Source organism: Papio anubis, chromosome 6 (genome assembly GCF_008728515.1).
Source record: "Papio anubis isolate 15944 chromosome 6, Panubis1.0, whole genome shotgun sequence".
NCBI classification, from domain to species: domain Eukaryota; kingdom Metazoa; phylum Chordata; class Mammalia; order Primates; family Cercopithecidae; genus Papio; species Papio anubis.
Window position 1 is genome coordinate 102,416,478 of NC_044981.1, and position 24,634 is coordinate 102,441,111.

The following is a 24,634-nucleotide window of genomic DNA, read 5'->3' on the forward strand; positions in this document are numbered from 1 at the left end:
ACACTCACTGCGAAGGTCTGCAGCTTCACTTGTGAAGTCAGCGAGGCCATGAACCCACAAACCCACCAGAAGGAATAAACTCCCGACAAGTCTGAGCATCTGAAGGAACAAACTCCGGACGCACCATCTTTAAGAGCTGTAACACTCACCGCAAGTGTCCGCAGCTTCATTCCTGAAGTCAGCGAGACCAAGAACCCACCAGAAGGAATAAATTCTGGACACACTACCTCCAAGAACTCTACCAGGTTCTCACAGTGAATATTAGAGAAAATCCCCTTCTACTTCTGGCAGGTGGAGAGGAAAGGGAACCAATTTAAAATATCAGAGCATTCTCTTTTCCTTTTCTTTTTCCTTTTTTTTTTTTGAGACAGAATCTTGCTCTGTCACCCAGGCTGGAGTGCAGTGGCATGATCTTGGCTCACTGCAAGCCCGGCCTCCTGGGTTTACTCCATTCTCCTGAGGCATGAGTCACCAGCTACAGGTCACTTTCTTTTTCTTTTTTTTTTTTGAGACGAGTCTCTGGGCTTCAGCCCAGCTGGAGGCAGTGGCCGATCTCAGCTCCACTGCAAGCCCGGCCCTGGGTTTACTCCATTCTCCTGCCCTCAGCCTCCCGAAAGGCTGGGACTACAGGCGCTCTCCCCACCCCGGCCTCAAGGCTTTTTTTTTATATATTTTAGTAGAGACAGGGTTTCACTGTTCTTCGCCAGGATGGCCCCCATCTCCTGACCTTGTGATCCTCGGCTCCCCGCCTCCCAGTGCTGGATTACAGGCTTGAGCCACCGCTACCGCCACCTTCTTTCTTTTTTGTCTGGTTTCAGCTGGCTGAGGCAGGGTTAGATCTCAGCTCACTGCAAGCCCGGCCCCGGGAGTTTACTATTTCTGCCTCAGCCTCCCGGAAAGTAGCTGGGACTACAGGCGCCTCACACCTTGCCCGGCTAGTTTTTTGTATTTTTTAGTAGAGACGGGGTTTCACCGTGTTAGCCAGGATGGTCTCGATCTTCTAACCTCGTGATCCGCCCGTCTCGGCCTCCCAAAGTGCTAGGATTACAGGCTTGAGCCACCGCGCCCGGCCCCTTCTCTTTTCTTAAGGCTTGCCCTCGGGAGAACTATTTAACGTGAGCTAAACCTGCAGGGGTTTTATCAGAGCCTGACTGACAGGAAGGGAGATACCCAACTCCAGCTCCAGCCTTCTACCTGAAGGAAAAGAAACACCTAACATCAGCCCACTTGACTCATCCTGTCCCACTTAAGGGAGGAACGGAAGAACAAAGAAGTCCAAGTGAAGTTCGCAGTCCAGAGATGCAGGGCTGCTAAAAGACTGAGACCTGGCCAGGCGCACGCTGGTAATGCCACCACCCCGGGAGGCTGAGGCGGGCAGATCACGAGGTCAAGAGATGGAGACCATCCTGGCCAACATGCTGAAACCCTCTCTCTACTAAAAATACAAAAACTAGCTGTGCATGGTGGCGCACACTTGTAGTCCTAGCTACTTGGGAGGCTGAGGCAGGAGAACTGCTTGAACCCGGGAGACGGAGGTTGCAGTGAGCCGAGATCACATCACTGCACTGCACTCCAGCCTGGAGACAGAGCAAGACTCCGTCTAAAAAAAAAAAAAAAACAAAAACGGAGACCAAATCCAGGACTGGAGAATGCTGCTCTCTCCCTTCCTTCCTCTCCTCCAACATCACTGAAGGACTATTCACAGGAGTTCCTTGTACTCAGAATACCATGTCTGCTTATTAAGAAAAAAACTGGCTGGGCACAGTGGCTCTCGCCTGTAATCCCAGCACTTTGGGAGGCCAAGGTGGGCGGATCACAAGGTCAAGAGATTGAAACCATCCTGGTCAACAAAGTAAAACCCTGTCTCTACTAAAACTACAAAAATTAGCTGGGCATGGTGGTGTGCGCCTGTAGCCACAGCTACTAGGCAGGCTGAGGCAGGAGAATTGCTTGAACCCAGGAGGCAGAGGTTGCAGTGGGCCGAGATCGCACCGCTGTACTCCAGCCTGGGTGACAGAGCAAGACTCCGTCTCAAAAAACAAAAAACAAGAAAGAAAAAAAAACCTACAAGGCTGGGCCAGTAATCCCAGCACTTTCAGAGGCGAGGCGAGTGGATCACTTGAGGTCAGGAGTTTGAGACCAGCCTGGTCAACATGGCAAAACCCCGTCTCTACTAAAAATACAAAAATCAGCGAATGCCTGTAATCATAACTACTTGGGACGCTGAGGCAGGAGAATCACTTGAATCTGGGAGATGGAGGTTGCAGTGAGCAGAGACAGCACCATTGCACTCCAGCCTGGGTAAGAAAGCGAGACTCTATCTCAAAAAAAAAAAACAGGGAAAAGAAAAAACTACAAGGCATACTAAGACCAAACCAGACTCACAGGTGGTAGGGATGCTGGAATTATCAAACAGAGAATGTGAAACAACTATGATTAATATGCCAAGGACTCTAATGGCTAAAGTAGACAACATGCAAGAATAGATGGTCGGCTGGTGCAAGTGCTTTGGGAGGCCAAGGCGGGCGGATCATGAGGTCAGGAGTTTGAGACCAGCCCGACCAACATGGTGAAACCCCATCTCTACTAAACATACAAAAATTAGCTGGGCATGGTGGCACGCACCTGTAACCCCAGCTCTCAGGAGGCTGAGGCAGGAGAATTGCTTGAATCTGGGAGGTGGAGGTTGCAGTGAGCTGAGATCGTGCCACTGCACACTCCAGCCTGGGTGACAGAGCAAGATTCCATCTCAAAAAAAAAAAAAAAACAGATGGTCAAGGGACACACAAATGAAAATACTTTTTTTTTAGAGACAGGGTCTTGCTATGTTGCCCAGGCTGGTCTTAAACTCTGGGCTCAAGCAATCTTCCCGCCTCAGCCTCCCAAAGTGCTGGGATTGCACATCAGCTTGGGCAAAAGAGCGAGACTCTGTCTCAAAAAAAAAAAAAAAAAAGTGAAATATCTCTACAATGAAAATGGTAAAACATTCATGTGGGCCGGGCGCGGTGGCTCAAGCCTGTAATCCCAGCACTTTGGGAGGCCGAGGTGGGTGGATCACGATGTCAGGAGATTGAGACCATCCTGGCTAACACAGTGAAACCCCGTCTTTACTAAAAATACAAAAACAAATTAGCCGGCGTGGTGGCGGGTGCCTGTAGTCCCAGCTACTCGGGAGGCTGAGGCGGGAGAATGGCGTGAACCCGGGAGGTGGAGCTTGCAGTGAGCTGAGATTGTGCCACTGCACTCCAGCCTGGGCCACAGAGTGAGACTCCGTCAAAAAAAAAAAAAAAAAAAAAAGGATTTTATTTTTTTTGAGACACAGCCTCGCTCTGTCACCCCGGATAAAGCGCAGCGGCATGATCTCGGCTGACTGTGACCTCCGCCTCCTGGGTTCAAGTGAATCTCCTGCCTCAGCCTCCTGAGTAGCTGGGACTACAGGCACGTGCTACTGTGCATGGCTAATTTTTGTATTTTTAGTAGAAACGGGGTTTCACCATGTTGGCCAGGCTGGTCTCGAACTCCTGACCTCAAATGATTCACTCACCTCAGCCTCCCAAAGTGCTGGGATTACAGGCGTGAGCCACTGTGCCCGGCTACCAATTACAGATTTAATACAATCCCTATCAAAATTCCAATGATATTCTTCACAGAAACAGAAAAAATAATCCTAAAACTTATATGGAACCACCAAAGACCCAGAATATCCAAAGCTATCCTAGAACACAATTGAAGGAATCACATTACCTGATTTTAAATTATACTACAGAGGCCAGGTGTGCTGGCTCATGTTTGTAATCCCAGCACTTTGGGAGGCCAAGGCAGGCAGATTGCTTGAGGTCAGGAGTTCGAGACCATCCTGGCCAACATGAAGAAACCCTGTCTCTAATAAAAATACAAAACTTAGCTGGGTGTGGTAGCACATGCCTGTAATTTCAGCTTCTGGGGAGGCTGAGGCACGAGAATCACTTGAACCTGGGAGGTGGAGGTTGCATTCAGCCAAGATCGTGCCACTGTACTCCAGTTTGGGCGACAGAGCAAGGCTCTGTCTCAAATAAATAAATAAATAAAATAAATTAGGGAGTTTGTTGCCAGAAATGTTCAAAGGACTTCTTCAGAGAGCAAGAAAATGACGGAGGTCAGAACCATGAATCTACATAAAGAAAGAAAGTGCATCAGGGAAGGAATAACTGAAGGTAAAATAAAAACTTTATATTTGTTACTTTGAGAACTCTTTGTTCAAAATAATAACAGCCACAATGCAGTCAACTATATATGCTCACACGCGCGTGTACATGCACTTATATATAAATGAATGACAGCAATAATACAAGGGAGAAGAGGGAGGAATTTGGACTCTTTCATTATAAGGTACTCACACCACTCCTGAAGTGGTAAGTTATTTGAACATGGACTAGTTGTAAATATATGTTGCAAACTTTAGGGCAACCATTAAAAAAAAAGAAAAAAATATTTAAGAAAAAAGTATAATTAACATGCTAAAAAAACCAGAATTAGGCCAGGTACAGTGGCTCATGCCTGTAATCCCAGCATTTTGGAAGGCAGAGGCAGTGGATCACCTGAAGTCAGGAGTTCGAGATCAGCCTGGCCAACATGGCAAAACCCCGTCTCTATTAAAAATACAAAAATTAGCCAAGCATGGTGGTGGGCGCCTGTAATCCCAGCTACTCAGTCGGCTGAGGCAGGGTAATTGCTTGAACCTGGAAGGCAGAGGTTACAGTGAGCCAAGATCGCACCACTGCACTCCTGCCTGGGCGACAGAGTGAGACTCCATCTCAAAAAAAGAAAAGAAAGAAAATGAAAACTCAATTTACCAAAATTTGTGAAATGCAGCAAAAAGAGTGGTTAGAGGAAAATTTATAGTATTGAAAGCATATAATAGAAAAGATCTAAAAATCATCTAAGCTTTTACCTGAGAAAACTAGAAAAGCAAATTAAATCCAAAGTAAGCAGAAGAAAAGAAACAATAAAAATTAGTGTAGAAATCAATGAAACTGCAACAGGAAATCAACAGATAAAAAAATCAATGAAACCAAAATCTGTTTCTCTGAAAAGATCAGTAAAATCCATATACCTCTAGCAGGCTAACTTAGAGGGAGAAAGAGGACACAAATTAATAATATCAGAAATGAGAGATCCCACTACAGACCCCATCGGCATTGAAAGGATGATAAAGGAACACTATGACCAACTCTATGTCTGCAAATTTGATAACCTAGAGGAAAGACACTAATTCCTTAAAAGACACAATCTTCTAGAACTCATGGAAGAAGAGACATTCCGAATAGGGCTTTATCTATTAAAGAAACTGAATCAGTAACTAATAGCCCTCCAGAATACAAAGTACCAGGCCCAAACGGGTTCAAAGGTGAATTTTACCAAACATTTAAGGGAAAAAATGATATAATGTCTCTACAGTCTCAGAAAACAGAAGCAGAGAAACTACTTCCTAACTCATTCTATGAGGCCAGCATTTCCTTAATACCAAAACCAGACAAAGACATCACAAGAAAAAAAGCTACAGATATTTCTCATGAACACAGATGCAAAACCCTCAGTAAAACATTAGCAGGAGACTGATTTGAGTAATAAGTCTGTCTCCCACGTGGCCAGCCTCATGTTTAAAAAAATTGAGGCCAGGCATGGTGGCTCATGCCTGCAATCCTAGCACTTTGGGAGGCAGAGGTGGGCGGACCGCCTGAGCTCAGGAGTTGGAGATCAGCCTGGGCAACATGGTGAAACCCATCTCTACTAAAATACAAAAAATTAGCCGGGTGTGGTAGTGGGTGCCTGTAGTCTCAGCTACTTGGGAGGCTGAGGCAGGAGAACTGCTTGAACCTGGGAGGCGGAGCTTGCAGGCAGCCAAGATTGCACCACTGCACTCCAGCCTAGGCAACAGAGTGAGACTCCATCTCCAAAAAAAAACTGATTTTACACACCATGACCAACTTAGATTTATCCTAGACATGCAAAGGGGTTCATCATTTAAAAATCAGTTAATGTAATCCACCACAGCAATAGGGTAAGACATGATCATGTCAATAAATATAGAAAAAGCACTTCACAAAATCCACACCATTCATAACAAAAACTCTCAGTAAATTAGGACTAGAGGGAAACTTCCTCATCTTGAAAAAGAACACCTACAAAAATCCCACAGCTAATATCATACTTAATGGCTAGAAACCAGAAGGTTTCCCATTAAGATCAGGCACAAAGCAAGGATGTCTCCCTCTCCTCATTCCTTTTCAATATTGTACTGGAGGTCTTAGCTAATGCAATAAGAAAAGAAAATGAAGTAAAAGGTATAATGATTGGGAAGGAAGAAATAAAACTGTCTTTCTTTGCATATGACATGATTGTCTGTGTAGAACATCCAAAAGAATCAACCAAAAACCAACTGGAACTAATAAGCAATTATAGGAAGCTTGTAGTATACAAGGTTACCATACAAAAGTCAATTTTATTTCCTGTACACCAGCAATAAACAAGTAGAATTTAAAATTAAAAACACAATACCATTTATATCAGGTCTCCAAAAACATGAAATACTTACTTATAAACCTAACAAAATACATATGTATACAAGATGTATATGAGGGAAAGTACAAAACTGATGAAAGTAATTAAAAAATTAAATAAATGGAGAGACATTCCATGCTCATAGAGAGGCAGACTCAGTATTTGAGATGTCAGTTCTTCCCACTTTGACCTATAGATTCAATACGATCCAAATCAAAATCCCAGCAAGCTATTTTGCTGATATCAATAAACTAATTCTAAAATTTACATGGACAGACAAAAGCCCAGAATAGCCAACACAATAGTGAAAGAAAAGAACACAGTGAAAAGACGGATACTGTACTATCTGACTTCAACATTTACCAAAAAGCTACAGTAGTCAAGACAGGGTGGTACTGGGGCAAGAATAAATGGATCAACAGAACAGAACAGAGAGCCCGGAAGTAGAACTGCATAAAGACAGTCAACGGAAGCAATACGATGGAACACAGACGGTCTTTTCAACATGTTAGTGGACCAGACTGGACATCCACATGCAAATATGTCAATCTAGACATAGTCCTTACACCCTTACAAAAATCAACTCAGAATGGATCACAAACCTAAATGTAAAATGAAAAACTATAAAACACCTAGAAGATAACATCAGAGAAAATCTAGATGACCTTGGGTTTGGCAGTAACTTTTTAGATATGACAGCAAAGCCATAGTCTATGAAAGAATTAATAAACTGGACTTCATTAAAAGGAAACATTTCTGCTCCACAAGATACTGTCAAAAAGAATGAAAACACAAGCCACAGGCTGGGAGAAAATATTTGCAAAAGACATACCCGATCAAGGACTGTTAATCAAAATATACAAAGAACTCTTAAAATTCAACAATAAGAACAAAACCCAATTTAAAAATGGGCCAGCCAGGTGTGGTGGCTCAAGCCTGTAATCTCAGCACTTTCAAAGGCTTGAGACCAGAGGGTTACTTGAGCCCAGGAGCTTGAGCCCGGACAACATAGCAAGATGCTATCTCTATAAAATAAAAATTAAAATGGGCCAAAATCTTAATAGCCACTTCACCAAAAAAGCTATACTGCTGGCAAATAAGCATATAAAAAGATTCTCCACATCATATGTTGTCAGGGAAGCACAAATTAAGAGAACAACAGCCGGGTGTGGTGGCTCATGCTTGTAATCCCAGCACTTTGGAGTCTGAGGGGGGCGGATCACCTGAGGTTGGGAGTTCAAGACCAGCCTGACCAACACAGAGAGACCCCGTCTCTGCTAAAAACACAAAAGTAGCCAGGTGTGGTGATGCGTGCCTGTAATTCCAGTTACTCTGGAGGCTGAAGCAGGAGAATTGCTTGAACGCGGCAGGCGGAGGTTGAGGTGAGCCGAGATCGCACCATGGCATTCCAGCTTGGGCAATAAGAGCAAAACTCCGTCTCAAAAATAAATAAATAAAACGACCAAAAACCTCCATCTCTACAAAAAATTTAACAATTAGCCAGGCATGGTGCTGGCATGCCTGTACTCCCAGCTACTTGGGAGTCTGAAAGAGGAGGATCCCTTGAGCCCAGGAGTTTGCGATTAGTGAGCTGTGTCACTGCTTTTTTTTTTTTTTTTTGGAGACAGGGTCTCACTCTGTCACCCAGGCTGGATTGCAGTGACACGACCATGGCTCACGGCAGCCCTGACCTCCCAGGCTCAGGCGATCCTCCCACTGCAGCCTCCTGAGTAGCTGGGACTACAGGTGTGTGCCACCACGCCTGGTTAATTATTTTGTAGAGACACGGTTTTGCCACATTGCCCAGGCTGGTCTGGAACTCCTGGACTCGAGCAATCCACCCACCTCAGCCTCCTAAGGTGCAGGGATTACAGGTGCAAACCACCACACCTAGCTGTGCCACTGCTTTTACACTCCACTCTGGCAGGAGAGACAGTGTCTCAAACGACAACAACAACAACAACAACAACATAAAAACACAACCACTGGGCACAGTGGCTCATGCCTGTAATCCCAACACTTTAGGAGGCTGAGGCAAGGGGATCGCTTGAGGCCAGGAGGTTGAGAATAGCCTGGGCAACATGGTGAGACCACCCCCATCTCTACAAAAAAAAAATTTTTTTTAAACTAAACAAACAAACAAACAAACAAAAAGCCAAGATACTACCACATACCTATTAGACTGGCCAAAACCCAGAACACTCACAATAGCAAAAGCTTTCGAGGATGTGGAACAAGAGGAACTTGTTAGCTGGACTGTAAAATGGTCCAGCCACTTTGGAAGGCAGTTTGGTAGTTTTTTACCGAACTAAACATAATCACACTCCTTGGTGTTTATCCAAAGGAGCTAAAAACTTATGTCCACAAGAAAACCTATACATGGATGTTTATAGCAGCATTATTCATAATTGCCAAAACATGGAAGCATCTAAGCATCCAAGATGTCCTTTAGTAGGTAAATGAATAAATAAACTCTGATACATCCAGGCAATGGAATATAATTCAGTGCTAAAAGAAAATGAGCTATCAAGCCATGAAAAGACATGGAGGAAACTCAAATGCATATTGCTAAGTGTAACAAACCAATCTAAAAAGGCTACATATTGTATGACTCCAACTTCATGACATTCTGGACAAGGTAAAAGTATGGAGATAGTAAAGAGATCAGTGGTTGCTGGGGGTTATGTGGGAGGGAAGGATGAACAGACAGAGCATAACAGATTTTTGGGACACCGAAACTACTCTGTATGACACTACAAATGGTATATACATTTGTCCAAACCCACAGACAATACAACAGCAAGAGTGAGCCCTAATATAAACTATTGACTTTGGGCGATAATGTGTCAATGGGAAATCATCAGCTGTAACAAATGTATCAATCTGGTATAGAATGTTGACAATGGGGGAGGTTATACACATGTAGGGGTAAGGAAGTACATGGGAAATCTGTATCTTTTGCTCAGTTTTTCTGTGAACCTAAAACTGCTCTATAAAATAAAGTCTGTTAAAACAAAAAGAAATGAAGTACTGATACATAGATAATGAACCTTGAAAACATATGCTAAGAAGTCAGACACAGCTGGGCGCGGTGGCTCACGCCTGTAATCCCAGCACTTTGGGAGGCTGAGGCAGGCGGATCACAAGGTCAGGAGATCGAGACCATCCTGGCTAACACAATGAAACCCCATCTCTACCAAAAATACAAAAAATTAGCCGGGCGTGGTGGCGGGCGCCTGTGGTCCCAGCTACTCAGGAGGCTGAGGCAGGAGAATGGCGTGGGTCCAGGAGGCGGAGCTTGCAGTGAGCCGAGATCGTGCCATTGCACTCCAGACTGGGCGACAGAGCAAGACTCCGTCTCAAAAAAAAAAAAAGAAGTCAGACACAAATGGCCACAGAATATATGATTACATTACATGAAATGCCTAGAATTGGCCGGGCGTAGTGACTCACGCCTGTAATCCCAGCACTTTGGAAGGCCAAGGCAGGTGAATTACTTGAAGTCAGGAGTTTGAGGTCAGCCTGCCCAACATAGTGAAACCCTATCTCTACTAAAAATACAAAAATAAGCCAGGTGTGGTGGTGCCCACCTGTAATCCCAGCAACTCGGGAGGGTGAGGCAGGAGAATCGCTTAACCAAGGAGGCAGAGGTTGCAGTGAGTTGAGCTCATGCCACTTTACTCCAAGCCTGCGCCACACAGCAAAACTCCATCCATCCATCAATCAATCAATCAGTTAAAAATAAAAATGAAGTGCCCACAATAGGCAAATCCTTAGAAAGTACATTACTGATTGTCAGGAGCTGGAAAAGTAGGGAATGAGGAGCTACTGCTAATGGGCAGGGACTGTTTGTAAGGTTATAAAAATGTCCTAAAATTGCGTAAGTCTGTGAATATACTAAACACCATTAAACTAGTGCTGAGCGCGGTGGCTCACACCTGTAATCCCAGCACTTTGGGAGGCCAAGGCCAGCAGAGGTCAGGAGTTCGAGGTCAGGAGTTCGAGACCAGCCTGGACCAATATGGTGAAACCCCATCTCTACAAAAAATAAAAAATTAGCCAGGCGTGGTGGTCCACACGTGTAATCCCAGCTGCTCAGGAGGCTGAGGCGGGAGAATCGCTTGAGCACAGGAGGCAGACGTTGCAGTGAGCTGAGACTACGCCACTGCATTCCAGCCTGGGTGACAGAGTAAGACTCTGTCTCAGATAAAATAAATAAATAAATAAACCCACACATTAAACTATGTAACTTAAATTGGTGAAAGGCGTAGTATGTGAATTATATCTTAATAAAGTTGTTTTGGGCCCGGTGTGGTGGCTCACACCTGTAATCCCAGCACTTTGGGAGGCTGAGGCAGGCGGATCACCTAAGGTTGGGAGTTGAAGACCAGCTGACCAAAATGAAGAAACCCCATCTCTACTAAAAATACAAAAATTAGCCGGGTGTCGTGGCGCACACTTGTAATCCCAGCTACTCGGGAGGCTGAGTCAGGAGAATCACGTGAACCCGGGAGGCGGAGGTTGCGGTGAGCCAAGATCGCACCATTACACTTCAGCCTGGCCAACAAGAGTGAAACTCCATCTCAAAGAAAAAAAAAAATTTTTTTAACCCAAATAAATTAGAGAAACAAAGTCGTTTAAAAAAGAAAAGCCATTCAGACCAGAATAAAGAGTTAGCACAAAAAAAAAAAAAAAAAAAACCAAAAACCTGAATAAATAAGATAGTAAATAAAAGTATCACTCATCGCCAGGCACAGTGGCTCATGCCTGTAATACCAGCACTTTGGGAGGCCAAGGCGGGCAGATCACCTGAGGTCGGGAGTTCGAAGACCAGCTTGGCCAACATGGAGAAACCCCATCTCTACTAAAAATACAAAATTAGCTGGGCGTGGTGGCGCATGCCTGTAATCTCAGCTTCTCGGGAGGCTGAGGCAGGAGAATCACTTGAACCCAAGAGGCAGAGGTTGCAGTGAGCTGAGACCATGCCACTGTACTCCAGCCTGGGCAAGAAGAGCAAAACTCCATCTCAAAAAAACAAAACAAAAAGAAAAAAACAAAAAAAACCCCAACAAACCTATCACTCAATGTTGCATGATGTGGAATGTCAGGCCTCACTATAAACATGTGTATTTAAATCTTGGTTAAAATTTTAGTCTCATCATTATGCAAATTAAAGCCTAACCAAATCCCTAACATGTATAACTTCCCAATTTGTTTGGATCTGCCCTAACATCCAACAGGGGAGAATTAAAACAAACCAATTAAACAAAGAGTTGGCTGTGCACTATGGCTCACACCTGTAATTCCAGCACTTTGGGAGGCCAAGTCAGGAGGATCACTCAAGGCCAGTAGTTCAAGATCAGCCTGGGCAATATAGTGAGATCCAGTCTCTATTTAAATAAATGAATGATCGATTTAATTTAGGAAAAGACCTGACCTCCAGCTAATGCCCCACTTTTGCAAGAATCAGCTACTATGTCAAGTGTGGTAGGCTTACATTAACCGTCCTCTCTATCAGCAAGCTCCTGCTTTCCCCCACAAAGCACAGCAAAATAATGCAAAAGCAGCTGCAATGTGAAGGCTCCCTTTACCCACCAGGAATCCAAACACAAACAAGAATTCCAGTTAAAGACAGACACCTTCGAGAAACTGAAGCCAGAGATGGGACAGCTTAAATGAAACCTTCCCATGCCCAAGGGTTCAGCAGTTGCTGGGATGCCAAAAGAAGAGGGAGATTCAGCATGGAATCAGAGAGGGTTAGCGCTCAAGCAAAGAGTGACAGTGGCCGGGCCCTCACCTCGGGGATCAGCCGCCTCCTCTTCACGCCGGGGACAGAGTCTAGCAGGCCATCGCTGACCAGCTGCTTTCGTTTGCTGGAGTCCTGCAGGGCAGCGAGGACGCTGTCCACAGAGTGCTTCTCCGAAGTCCTGGAATTCACGGAGCAGTCCAGAGCAGCATCTTCGGCCTCCGTCTCCACTTTCACAGTGATACTTTTTAGAACTGTGTCAGAGAAGAAATAGGGCTCAGTGGGAAAAACCAGGGCTGCTCAGAAATCAGCAGGGTTCTCCGAGCAGCAGGGTGTCTGTGGGCCGCTCTTTGACACCAGCCCTCAGATAATGATGTCTAGTCATAACAAACCTGTGCTTTCCAACAATGCAATCTTTATCTCACTGCGCTAGTGCTATACAATAAAGCCATGTTCCAAGAGCATTTAGTTCAAATTGGTTTAAACATATTTTTGGGGAGGGAAGGCAGTGGAAGCAGAGAACTAAAATATTATCTTTTTGTGCTTTAAAAAAGTAACTTTTAAAAAGAGACACAAGGTGCTTATAACAAGTGTGTGGGTGGAGGGGGATGGGAACTGGGTAACAAGTGTGAGGGTGGAGGGGACTTTTCACTATATAACTTTGTATATTTTTGGACCATGTGAATGTATGACCTAATCAAAAGTATTCAGTTAAAAACATTTTCTAAAAAGGGCATTTTTTTTTTACCTTCTTCTACATCTTCGGTGAATTCAGTTGAGTTCATCTTCTAGTCCACTAAATAAAAAGACAAAGACAATGTATTGACTTATTGCTCGATTTATTTCTTTATTTTCTCTACCCACAGAAAATCCTCTTACCCTCCCAACCCCGGCTCTAGGTAACAGAGCAGCACAGCACTGTGGAAGCATGTGTCCTCCTAATTTTCTCTGCAGACACTCAGAGCAGCCAGACCTTGTGCATCCCTGCTGGGAGCTCTTCTCCAAGACTTTATGTGAGCAGAACATGTCTTATAGCATCCACTGACAGCCACTTACTGAGCCATGGGAACATTACATGAACAAATCAAGTCTTAAAAAAGACTCCAATTTTAATTATCTCTTTTAAGTCCATGCTTATAAATTCCAGCCACAAAACAAAGAGGCTGAAGGATGGGGGTTACGGATCCTGAAATCTTACGACTTCAGGTCATCAACAGAACTGTGCTGCCCATGACATGAAGGTGGCTACTAGCCACAACTGGCTACTGAGGACTCAAAATGTGGCTAGTCCAAGGGAGATGTGCTGTAAGTGTAAAATACACACCAAATCTCAGACTTAGCTTAGTAACAGAAATGCAAAATATCTCACTAATAATTCTTTTTTGTTTTTTAGAGGAAAGGTCTCACTCTTGTTACCCTGGCTGGAGTACAGTAGCACTATCATGGCTCATTGCAGCCTCTGATTCCTGGCTTCAAGCAATCCTCCTGCCTCAGTCTCTGGAATGGCTAGCACTACAGGGATCACATGCCGCCACACACAGTTAATTTAAAGACATTTTTTGGCCGGGCGCGGTGGCTCAAGCCTGTAATCCCAGCACTTTGGGAGGCCGAGATGGGCGGATCACGAGGTCAGGAGATCGAGACCATCCTGGCTAACACGGTGAAACCCCGTCTCTACTAAAAACACAAAAAATGAGCCGGGTGTGGTGGCGGGCGCCTGTAGTCCCAGCTACTCGGGAGGCTGAGGCAGGAGAATGGCGTAAACCCGCGAGGCAGAGCTTGCAGTGAGCTGAGATCCGGCCACTGCACTCTAGCCTAGGCGACAGAGCGAGACTCCGTCTCAAAAAAAAAAAGACATTTTTTGTAGAGATGGGGTTTCACTATATTGACCAGGCTGATCTTGAACTCCTCAAGCGATCCTTCCACCTTGGCCTCCCAAAGTGCTGGGATTACACGTGTGAGCCACTGTGCCCAGACCTAATAATTGTTTTATATTGATTATATGTTGAAATAATATTTTGGACTTACTGGGCTAAACACAACACTTTATTTCATTTATTTATTTATGAAACAGTCTTGCTCTGCCACCAGGCTGGAGTGTAGTGGCGTGATCTTGGCTCACTGCAACCTCCGCCTCCTGGGTTCCAGTGATTCTCCTGCCTCAGCCTCCCGGGTAGCTGGGACTACAGGCATGCGCCACCATGCCCAGCTAATTTTTTGTATATTTAGTAGAGACGGGGTTTCACCATGTTGGCCAGGATGGTCTTGATCTCTTTGACCTCGTAATCCACCCACCACAGTCTCTCAAAGTGCTAGGATTACAGGTGTGAGCCACCGTGCCTGGCCAATACAATACTGTATTAAAACTAATTTTATCTGCTTTTTAAAATGTGGCTACTAGAAAATTTTAAATTACATATGTGGGTCACATTATATTTCTTAGTAGATAGTGTTAGTATAGCCCTTCCTTCAGAAGCAACAAAGAGAAAAAGGTGCTGTGGATTTTTTTTATTTGTTTTTTTGAGACAGTCTTGCTCTGTTGCCCAGACTGGAGTGCAGTGGCGTGATCTCGGCTCACTGCAACCTCCGCCTCCCAGGTTCAAGTGCTTCTCCTGCCTCAACCTCCCAAGTAGATGGGACTACAGGCGCATGCCACCGCTCCCAGCAAATGTTTAGTATTTTTAGGAGAGACAGGGTTTCATCATGTTAGCCAGGATGGTCTCAGTCTCCTGACCTCGTGATCCGCCCACCTCAGCCTCCCAAAGTGCTGGGATTTGAGGTGTGAGCCACTGCACCCGGCGGTGCTGTGGATTTTTAAGTGTAGGGCTTTGGAGCTCCACACAGTCTGGCCCAAACAGACCAGGTGAGGGAATTAAGCAAGAAAGGGGGACAGTGCTTTGTTCCAGGCTGCAGGATCTGAAGCAGAACCTGCCCCTGCTCCCACTGCCCCAACTGGAATGGAACTGACACCATGAGGCAAAGTACCACTAAAACAAAACAAACAAAATTATCACTAAGTCTCTGAGATCCCCTGAATACCATGACAGCATGTACATAAATAGTACAAGATACAAAGGTAGTAACATTTGGAGAAGAATATACATTGCAACCTTTAATGTTGACACTGGGGAGTTGTGATCCCCACAACTGATTAAGCTGACTACAAACACGGAGTTCTCATTTTGGTTGAGGATGACTGGAGAGCAGGACCAAGAAGTATCTCTTAAGAAATTTCTGGCCGGGAACGGTGGCTCATGCCTATAATCCCAGCACTTTGGGAGGCCAAGGCGGGCAGATCACCTGGGGTCAGAAGTTCAACACCAGCCTGACCAACATGGTGAAATCCCATCTCTACTAAAAATACAAAAATTAGCTAGGCACAGCGGCGCACACCTATAGTCCCAGCTACTTGGGAGGCTGAGGCAGAAGAATTGCTTGAACCCGAGAGGCAGAGGTTACAGTGAGCCAAGATCGCGCCACTATACTCCAGCCTGGGCGACTGAGTGACTCTGTCTCAAAAAAAAAAAAGAAAGAAAGAAACTCTGTAAAGCCATCTAAAATGTTCAGTGAACCATTCAAGGAGTAGCCACAGAATGGTGCGTGTTTGACATACAGTACCTGTTTTAGACGGGTGAATGGGGCGGGGATGGCAGCAAGAGGGAGAGTGTGTCTGGGTGATCCATGAGCATACTCATCACTGCAAAGGTTACTAATAATGGCAACACATACAGTGCTTATGATGTGAAGTACTATTCTTAGTGCAAGAACAGTGCACAATAGTGCAAGACAGGCACAATTCTTTACATCCCTGTATTGCTAATTTTCAGAGGAATGAGAAAAGCAAAATGAGATTTATTTGAAACTGAAAATAATTCCTACTCACCAAGCCTCTCCTACCTGAAAAAACATTGCATACAGTGTGATATTGATAGAAAACAAATAATAAGTCAACTTCAAGAGTCTGAGAACTATTTTACCGGAGGCAAATTTTAGTGGAAAATTTTAAATTTTTCCACTGTATTTAAAGGAACTATACCTCGCTTTGGATCACCATCATCTGAGCTGGGTGTCTCTGAGCTAGGGCTAGGAAGGCTGGACAATGCCAGGCAGAAATTCAAGACCGGATTCCCAGCCTGGCAGGAGGTCTCTCAAGGAAGCACACTGCAGGTCACCTGAATGCCCCTGCCCTTGGAAAATGCCATGGTCACATAACCCATTCCTGCCAATCAAGGGGAGTTCTGAGATGCAGAACAGATGGGGAGAAACGATGGCTGTCAGAGATGGGCATACTGTATAAAACAAATTACATTTGGCAAGGCAGAGAGGGAGGGGACGGCGGTTGGTTTATCTGGGGAGGAAAAGGGTCACGGTGAAAGAAAAATTGCAAAGAGTCAAAGATTGTGGTAAGCGGAAAGCATTAAAAGGTTGGGCAAATACTAGAACAAAACAAAACAGGCTTCGATGAAAGAACGCAGCAGACAGGGCCACGGGTGGTGAGAAGGGCAGTATATTTATCTGCCATTATATTCGCCCAACCATGTGTCTCTGGCAGGCCCATCACATAGGGAGCAGTGCAGGGCGGGAGTCCAGGCTGCCGCATGGAGCCTGCTGGGAATACGGCGTGGTGAGCAGAAAGCCTACTTTCTGGTTTTTTTTTATTTTTCCTTGTTTCCAGTGGGGTTGGAAGGAGGCTATTTTCTGAACCACCACCATGTGACCCTACAGCAGGCAATTTGGCCTCTGAATTCTGAGCCCCTAGAAAGTGATGAAGGAAGAGCACAATCTCAGCCACCTGCAGTGGGCAGAGACCCCAGAAGGCTCATGCAGCTGAGGTGGGAGGAAGGGGTGCTGGTGCGGCTGCCTGGGCATTCAAGACACCGAGTGCCTGTGCTTTGGAAAACACTTCCGTGTCCATTTATAGACCAGTGACAGATGCTAGGTTAGCCCAGAAGTAGCCCAGAACACAGCATGGTGGGCCCCTTCCCTCCAGGCTAGCAAATCAGCCTCCCTTATTAAGAAGCTGGGGAATTTCCCTTTTGCAAGGCCTGGAAACCTCGCACCTGCCCCTGGCTTGCACCGTGGGAGTGAGGTGAGCATCCCCTGTAACATCTGCAGCCCACCAACTTCACGCCAGGCACTGGGCTGGCCACTGCATGTGTGCCTGTGCCTCACCCGGAGCTATTTTAGTTCCAATTTCAACACATAGAGAAACCCAGGACAGGTAACTCCTCCAGTGTCACATCGCTGAGTGGCAGAACCTGGATTCAAATCCAGTCTTTCTGTGCCTTCCCTCAGCCAGCCAGGGAGGAAATAATAGAGTCTTCACTCTTTTGTTAAGCTTCTTCTGATGAACCATGGGCCTGTTTCCAGACTTGAGTCCCTCTATCCAACAGCACCAGGAAACCAAGTCTCCTTCTGCCTCCCTTAGCACTCTGGAAAGCCAGTCTGCTCCGAGGGTAGAACAGACTCCACCCCACATTACAGAAAAGCTTCTACAAGAGGGACGCGTAGCCACTCCCTTCATCCCCAGCTGACGCAGGGACAGCACATCAACAACGTCACAGCTGGGCAGAAAGGGGATGGGGAGCACATTGCTACCTCCATTTCCTGGTCACCTGCCCAGATGAGGGTCACAAGCTCTGCTTCTCCTGGGTGGACACCCAGCACCCAGATGCCTAGCATGCCACAGACATTCCTCTCGCCTGCCTGACTACAGGCTATGTAGGTGCTGCCACAACTATCCAACTACCGCAGCACCTGCCTCCTAAAGGCTGCTGTGAGCATTTCCTTTGCCTCCTGGACTCGGGAGAACTTCTCATTCTGACATTCTCTCACTTTCAAAACGCTCTCATGCCTCCCACCAGAGACCTCAAATTACGGGACAGTCAACACATCTGCACATTCCCCAAAATCAACTTTCTCCCCAAGGGATGTCTGTTCTACGTCCCTCAGACAGTTGAGCTAAGCCTAGGAAAAAAGAAAAAGAAAAAGAGGCCAGGCACGGTGTCTCACACCTGTAATCCCAGCACTTTAGGAGGCCAAGGCAGGTGGATCACCTGAGGATGGGAATTGAAGACCAGCCTGACCAACACGGAGAAACCACATCTCTCCTAAAAACACAAAATTAGCCGGGCGTGGTGGCGCGCGCCTGTAATCCCAGCCACTCAGGAGGCTGAGGCAGGAGAATCGCTTGAACCCGGGAGGCCTGGGCAATAAGAGCGAAACTCCGTCCCCCAAAAAAAAGAAAAAGAAAAACAGAAAGGAAAAAGAGAAGGCCGGGTGGTGGCTCACATCTGTAATCCCAGCACTTTGGGAACCCAAGGCAGGTGGATCACGAGGTCAGGAGATCCAGAACATCCTGGCTAACACAGTGAAACCCGTCTCTACTTTCAAAAAAAAAAAAAAAAAAAAAATTAGCCGGGCGTGGTGGCGGCGCCTGTAGTCTCAGCTACTCAGGAGGCTGAGGCAGGAGAATGGTGTGAACCCAGGAGGCGGAGCTTGCAGTGAGCCAAGATCGCACCACTGCACTCCAGCCTGGGCAACAGAGTAAGACTCTGTCTCAAAAAAAAAAAGAAAGAAAAGAAAAAACAGAAACAAACGAAAAAGAAAGAAGAAAAAAGGAAAAAGAGAGAAGCCCTGACCAAGCCAAGGGAAAATTTAAACAAAAGAAGGAGACGTGTGTCCATGAGACCCATGCAGTTTGCAGCTGCCTGGAGTTAAAATGCCACAGGTTTCAAGACGTGAGAGAGCAACTCCCAAACAAGACCAATCTCTGGTGGTTAATTTAATAAGCGAAAATGCTCTGTGTTTTTCTTAAACAAATAGCCTAGGAAGCCCCAGGCAAAATGACTGTCATTGGTACAAAAAGGTTTTAAATGTTGCAGAGCTCACAGGAATATATATATAATTTTATTTAAATGCCTAGTAGTCTCTGTCCTGCAGAGAGAGATAGGCACTGTTCAATCTTCCATTCAGGGCACATGGGTGAGGAAAGATTAGAAGGTCATCAGAAAAGCCTTCAGTTTATAAAAAGCACAAAAAGGAGGATAATCCCAAATGTTCAGAAATAACAAGATGCTTTAGCCACTCAAATATCAAATTACAATGCATAAGTTGTTTAAATTGGCTACATAAATCTAGTAACTTGCAGGGCTTAGGGCTACTTCTATGCTTCATGCTGCAATCCTGATGAATCTGAATCCTGACTACCAGCATGCACCTGCCTTGACTGGAAGGGACACTGAGGAGGGAAGAAAGGCTGTGAAGAAAGGCAAGGAAAAGGCAGAGAAGTGAGAACCATTCGTTGCTGCTTAGGAAGAACCACATCACAAAGAGATGGAAAAGCTGGAAAGAGTTACACATTATAGGACACTTCACCTTTTTAGAGTTCATTTTAAGAGGGAAGATACATTATGTGGCTTTTCCCCATTTTTTATCAGGTAATATAGTCATGCCTTAGTATCCTCAGGGGGTTGGTTCCAAGACTCCCAATGACACCCAAATCCGCAGATATTCAAGTCCCTGATTAAAAAAAAAATAGCGTAATATTTGCATGTAACCTATGTACATCCTCCTGTATACTTTAAATCATCTCCAGATTACTTATAATAATGCAGTGTAAGTGGTATGTAAATAGTGGTTATAGTGTATAGCTTTTTCTTGGTGTAATTTTTTACTGGTTTTTCTTTTGGATTTTTTTTTTTTTTTTTTTTTTTTTTAAGATGGGTTCTGTCACCTAGGCTGGAGTGCAGTGGTATGATCGTGGCTTACTATAGCCTTAACCTCCTGGACTCAAGCCATCCTCCCACCTCAGCCTCCCAAGTAGCTGGGACCACAGGCATGTGCCACCACACATGGCTAATTTTTTATTTGGTAGAGACAGGCCTCCCTACGTTGCCCAAGCTGCTCTCAGACTCTGGGGCTCAAGCAATTAACCCACCTCGACCTCCCAAAGTGCTGGGATTAGAGGCGTGAGCCACTGTGTCCAGCTCCAGCTTCTGGAATATTTTCTACCTGCAGTCGGATGAACCTGTAGATGTGGCGGGGCCGACTGTACATCCACACAGAACAAAAATCAGCAAGCACAAAAGGATATTTGGTTAAATAGTCCCCTGTCGGCTGGGCGCAGTGGCTCACACTTGTAATTCCAGCACTTTGGGAGGCCGAGCCAGGCGGATCATGAGGTCAAGAGATGGAGACCATCCTGGCCAACATGGTGAAACCCCATCTCTACTAAAAATACAAAAATTAGCTGGGCATGGAGGCACCCACCTGTAGTCCCAGCTACTTAGGAGGCTGAGGCAGGAGAATCGCTTGAACCTGGGAGGCGGAGGTTGCAGTGAGCCAAGATCGCACCACTGCACTCCAATCTGGGCGGCAGAGAAAGACTCTGTCTCAAAAAAAAAAAAAAAAAAAAAAAAAAAAACAGAGAACTGGGATAGAAGATGACATGGTCATCTAAGCAGGGGGCAGTTGATCAGGCTCACTGGCCTTTTCCCTGCCAAGCCCACAGATTTCCATAAGGACATTCTCTAGTGCACCCACAGGCGGCTGGGAGTGGCCCAGGGTACCTTTCTATCAAGTTCTTTGAACAGTTGGTTGCTGTGGAGAGAGCAGACAGACCTGGTCTTTTGTGACAGCAGCGTAAGCCTAATCAGAGCTGCCAGAGGCCTGCGGGCCAGGGAGTCACACAGGACAAGCGGCAGGCCCAGAAATGGGAAGTACTTGGGCTTCCTGCAACCTGGAGGTTCAAATTCCAGCCAGCTGACTCCGGATTTTACCCTGCTAGATCAGAGATGTCCTCGCCACTGGGCTGAGGTGCCAGTCTGGGAAGACCTGGCCCCAGCACCCCTGACTTCATGTCACTCAGGGGCAAATACCCCTTGTCCCCTAAGAGCTGTTTCCAGATGTAAACTGAAGCAAACGCTACCAGAAGATTCCCTAGAGAATGTGGGCCCCAGAACAGGAATGTGATTGGAATCTGAGACAATGGGGATGGTGGCTGTGTGGCCCCTACCACACACAGAAGGTAAAGTGGAGAGAATATGCTCAGTCATTAACAAAACAAACTCAAGGATTTTAAAAATTTAACCAAGACCTAAATCTCACTTCAGTCTTTTCACAATTGCCATATGTCTGATTTGATTTCAAGGAACCTCTCTGCTACAGGTGACACTGACTTCTAAAAATTAAACCTAGAAGACGGCGACGGTAGTTAGTATTCGTGTGGCACAGGCTCCGCATTCTAAATGTTACATATGTCAACGCACACAGTCCCCATGAGCACTGCTTCTTGTGCAGATAGGGAACGGGGTGGCGGGTGGGGGCACGGTGCATTTGTGCCAGCCGAGGGATGCCGCCAAGACCAAGGAGCAGGAAGGGTCTTCCTGGCGTGAGAGCTTCATTTCAGCCTTCCAAAGAAGCTGGGACTGAGGAATGGGCCATGATCTCCCGGCTTTCTTTCCCTCTTCCTGCTAACTGTGAGCGGGGTGCAGATGCATGAGCAAGTCACCTAGCCAGATGGGCCAGCCTGTGACCAAGGCAGGAACTAGTGCAGGTGACCCCCCTAAAAATGGAATTGTCCACTAAACTTTGGAGTCAGATGGAACTGCATGAAACCCTGGCTTTTAATCCAGGTTTTTCATTTTTTTTTCCCCCCCCCAGAGATGGGGGTCTTGCTCTGTTACCCAGGCAGAGTGCAGTAGTATGATCAGAGCTCACTGTAGCCTTGAACTCCTGTGCTCCAGCTCCTGTAATAGGAGCTGGACACATCTACCTCACCTCATCAAGTTTTTGTGAAAATTACAAAGGAGAAAGTGTCCGACACATAGCACTGAATGTTACCTATTATAAAGCTGCTGCTTCTTCTTCTTTTTTTTTTTTTTTTTTTTAAGAAAAAGATGTTTAAAGTGCATTTTATTTTTTTATTTTTTCGAGACAAAGTCTCATTCTGTCACCCAGGCTGGAGTGCAGTGGCATGATCTCGGCTCACTGCAAGCTTTCCCTCCTGGGTTCAAGCGATTCTCCTGCCTCAGCCTCCCAAGTAGCTGGGATTACAGGCATGCGCCACCATGCCTGATTAATTCCTATATTTTCAGTAGAGACGGGGTTTTACCATGTTGGCCAGGCTGGCCTTGAACTCCTGGCCTCAAGTGATCCACCCGCCTCGGCCTCCCACAGTTCTGGGATTACAGGTGTGAGCCACCCCACCCAGCCTAAAGTATATTTTAATAGTGAATTTTTAAGAACTGCAAATTAAATAAAATGGCTTAAAAGATTAAAAAGGTTTAGTAACTTTTCTTTCCAATGAAACAGAAACTGGAGGGAGGGGGATGAAACCAAATAAAACGCTCTCCCTGAGGACAGGAAGAATGTTCCCATGCCATCTACTCTAGTGCCGTGGGTCTCTGGGTTCACAGGACCGGCTGGGAGCCTCAAGGCTCTCAGGACCCAGCCCCCTTGGCAGTGGCACCCTGCCCAAGGGACTTGCAGGACATGTTCGCAATTTGTTTTTATTTTTAGGCACATCTGCAAATGCAGTTTGAAAAATACCAGTCCTCATAAAACCAGGGCAATTTTCCCCTGAGTTTTTCTAAAGCTGTAATTGTAGCTGCCTTCCTTATTCAGTCAGAGCACAACCTCATCTTCCAGCATGCAGCCAAGCACAGCCGCACAACCCTGCCTGCGTGCCTGTGATTTGGCGTCTTAATCTGGTCACTCGCGTCTTCTGAGTCTTGAGTAAATGTGCCATCTTCCCCAGCTAAGAAGTTCCACTTACGTTCTACCCAACCTCATGGAGGGCTACCTTCTCACATGGCTCACAGGAGACTCTGCTTATTAACCTGGTATGCAAAAGCTGAGGCTCAAGGTGGAAGGAGGGATCGCACGTTCCAGCATCCAACCATGTGACCGACTGCACAACAGTGACTAATTTTCCTAGGAGGTATAAACTGAGTTTCCGCTGCACTTCCCATTTTTTCAAGTGTTTTATCTTGTGATCACACAAGCTAATTAGGGTTTACTGCACCCCCAATCCTAAGCAAGCCTTGGTCCTTCCCTTTGTCAGCTCCACGTTCAAACCAACAGCCCGGGACATACAAGAAAAGGCCAGCAAATAACTTATTCAATTGAGCAATCAATGCCCTGATACTGATGCAACTATGTTTCACTAGTCAGAGATAACTGAAAATCAGACAAGAGGAGAGGTGGTCACAGGTAGAAAAAAAAATTGAGAGGGCTGATTGATTTGAGACGGAATCTCTGTTGCCCAGGCTGGAGTGCAGCGGCGCAATCTCGGCTCTCTGCAACTCTGCATCCTGGGTTCAAGCAATTCTCCTGTCTCAGCCTCCCGAGTAGCTGGGAATACAGGCATATGCCACCACACCTGGTTAATTTTTGTATGTTTCAGTAGAGATGGGGTTTCAGCCATGTTGGCCAGGCTGGTCTCGAACTCCTGGCCTCAAGAGATCCAACCACCTCAGCCTCCTAAAGTGCTGGGATTACAGGTATGAGCCACCACACTCAGCCAAGAGGGCTGACTTTAAATACAGGTTTCAACTTGGATTAAAAATTGTGGGGGGAGAGGTGGGGATTTGGGCATAGTGGCTCATGCCTGTAATCCCATCACTTTGGGAGGCTGAGGTTGAGAGATCAGCCTGGCCAACATGACAAAACCCTGTCTCTACTAAAAATACAAAAATTAGCTGGGTATGGTGGTGTGGGCCTGTAATCTCAGCTATTTAGGAGGCTGAGGCAGGAGAATCCTCGAACCTGGGAGGTGGAGGGTCCAGTGAGCTGAGATAGTGCCACTGCACTCCAGCCCAGGCGACAGAGCAAGACTGTCTCAAAAAAAAAAAAAAAATCGAGGTGGGGCAGGCATAGCAGCTCACACCCGTAATCTCAGCCAAAGGCAGGTGGAACACTTGAGTTTGAGACCAGCCTGGGCAATATGGTGAATCCCATCTCTATAAAAAAAATGCAAAAAATTGCCGGCATGGTGGCTCACGCCTATAGCCCCAGCACTTTGGGAGGCCGACGAGGGCAGATCACTTGCAGTCAGGAGTTCGAGACCAGTCTGGCCAACATGGTGAAACCCTGTCTCTACTAAAAATACAAAAATTAGCCAGGTGTAGTGGTGGACACCTGAAATCCCAGCTACTAGGGAGGCTGAGGCAGGAGAATTGCTTGAACCCGGGAGGCAGTGGTTGCAGTGAGCTGGGATCATGCCATTGCACTACAGCCTGGGCAACAAGGGCAAAACTCTGTCTCAAAAACATTAGCCAGATGTGGTGGCACAGGCCTGTAGTTCCAGCCACCTGGGAGGCTGACGTGGAAGGATCATTTGAGCCC

At 46.0% G+C, this 24,634-nt stretch overlaps 1 protein-coding gene across 1 annotated transcript in view; it reads right to left on the minus strand.

Annotated features, from left to right (window-relative positions):
- The window catches only part of BEND3 (BEN domain containing 3), a 30,824-nt gene extending 16,903 nt beyond the window's left edge, over positions 1-13,921 (minus strand). The window contains exons 1-2 of the mRNA XM_017958175.3: positions 13,035-13,921; positions 12,338-12,540 (exon numbers count right to left, since the gene is read on the minus strand). Of these exons, the coding sequence (XP_017813664.1) occupies positions 12,338-12,540; positions 13,035-13,071 (240 nt within the window). The 5' untranslated portion in view covers positions 13,072-13,921. The remainder of the gene's footprint in view (positions 1-12,337; positions 12,541-13,034) is intronic.
- Between the last annotated feature and the right edge of the window lie 10,713 nt (positions 13,922-24,634).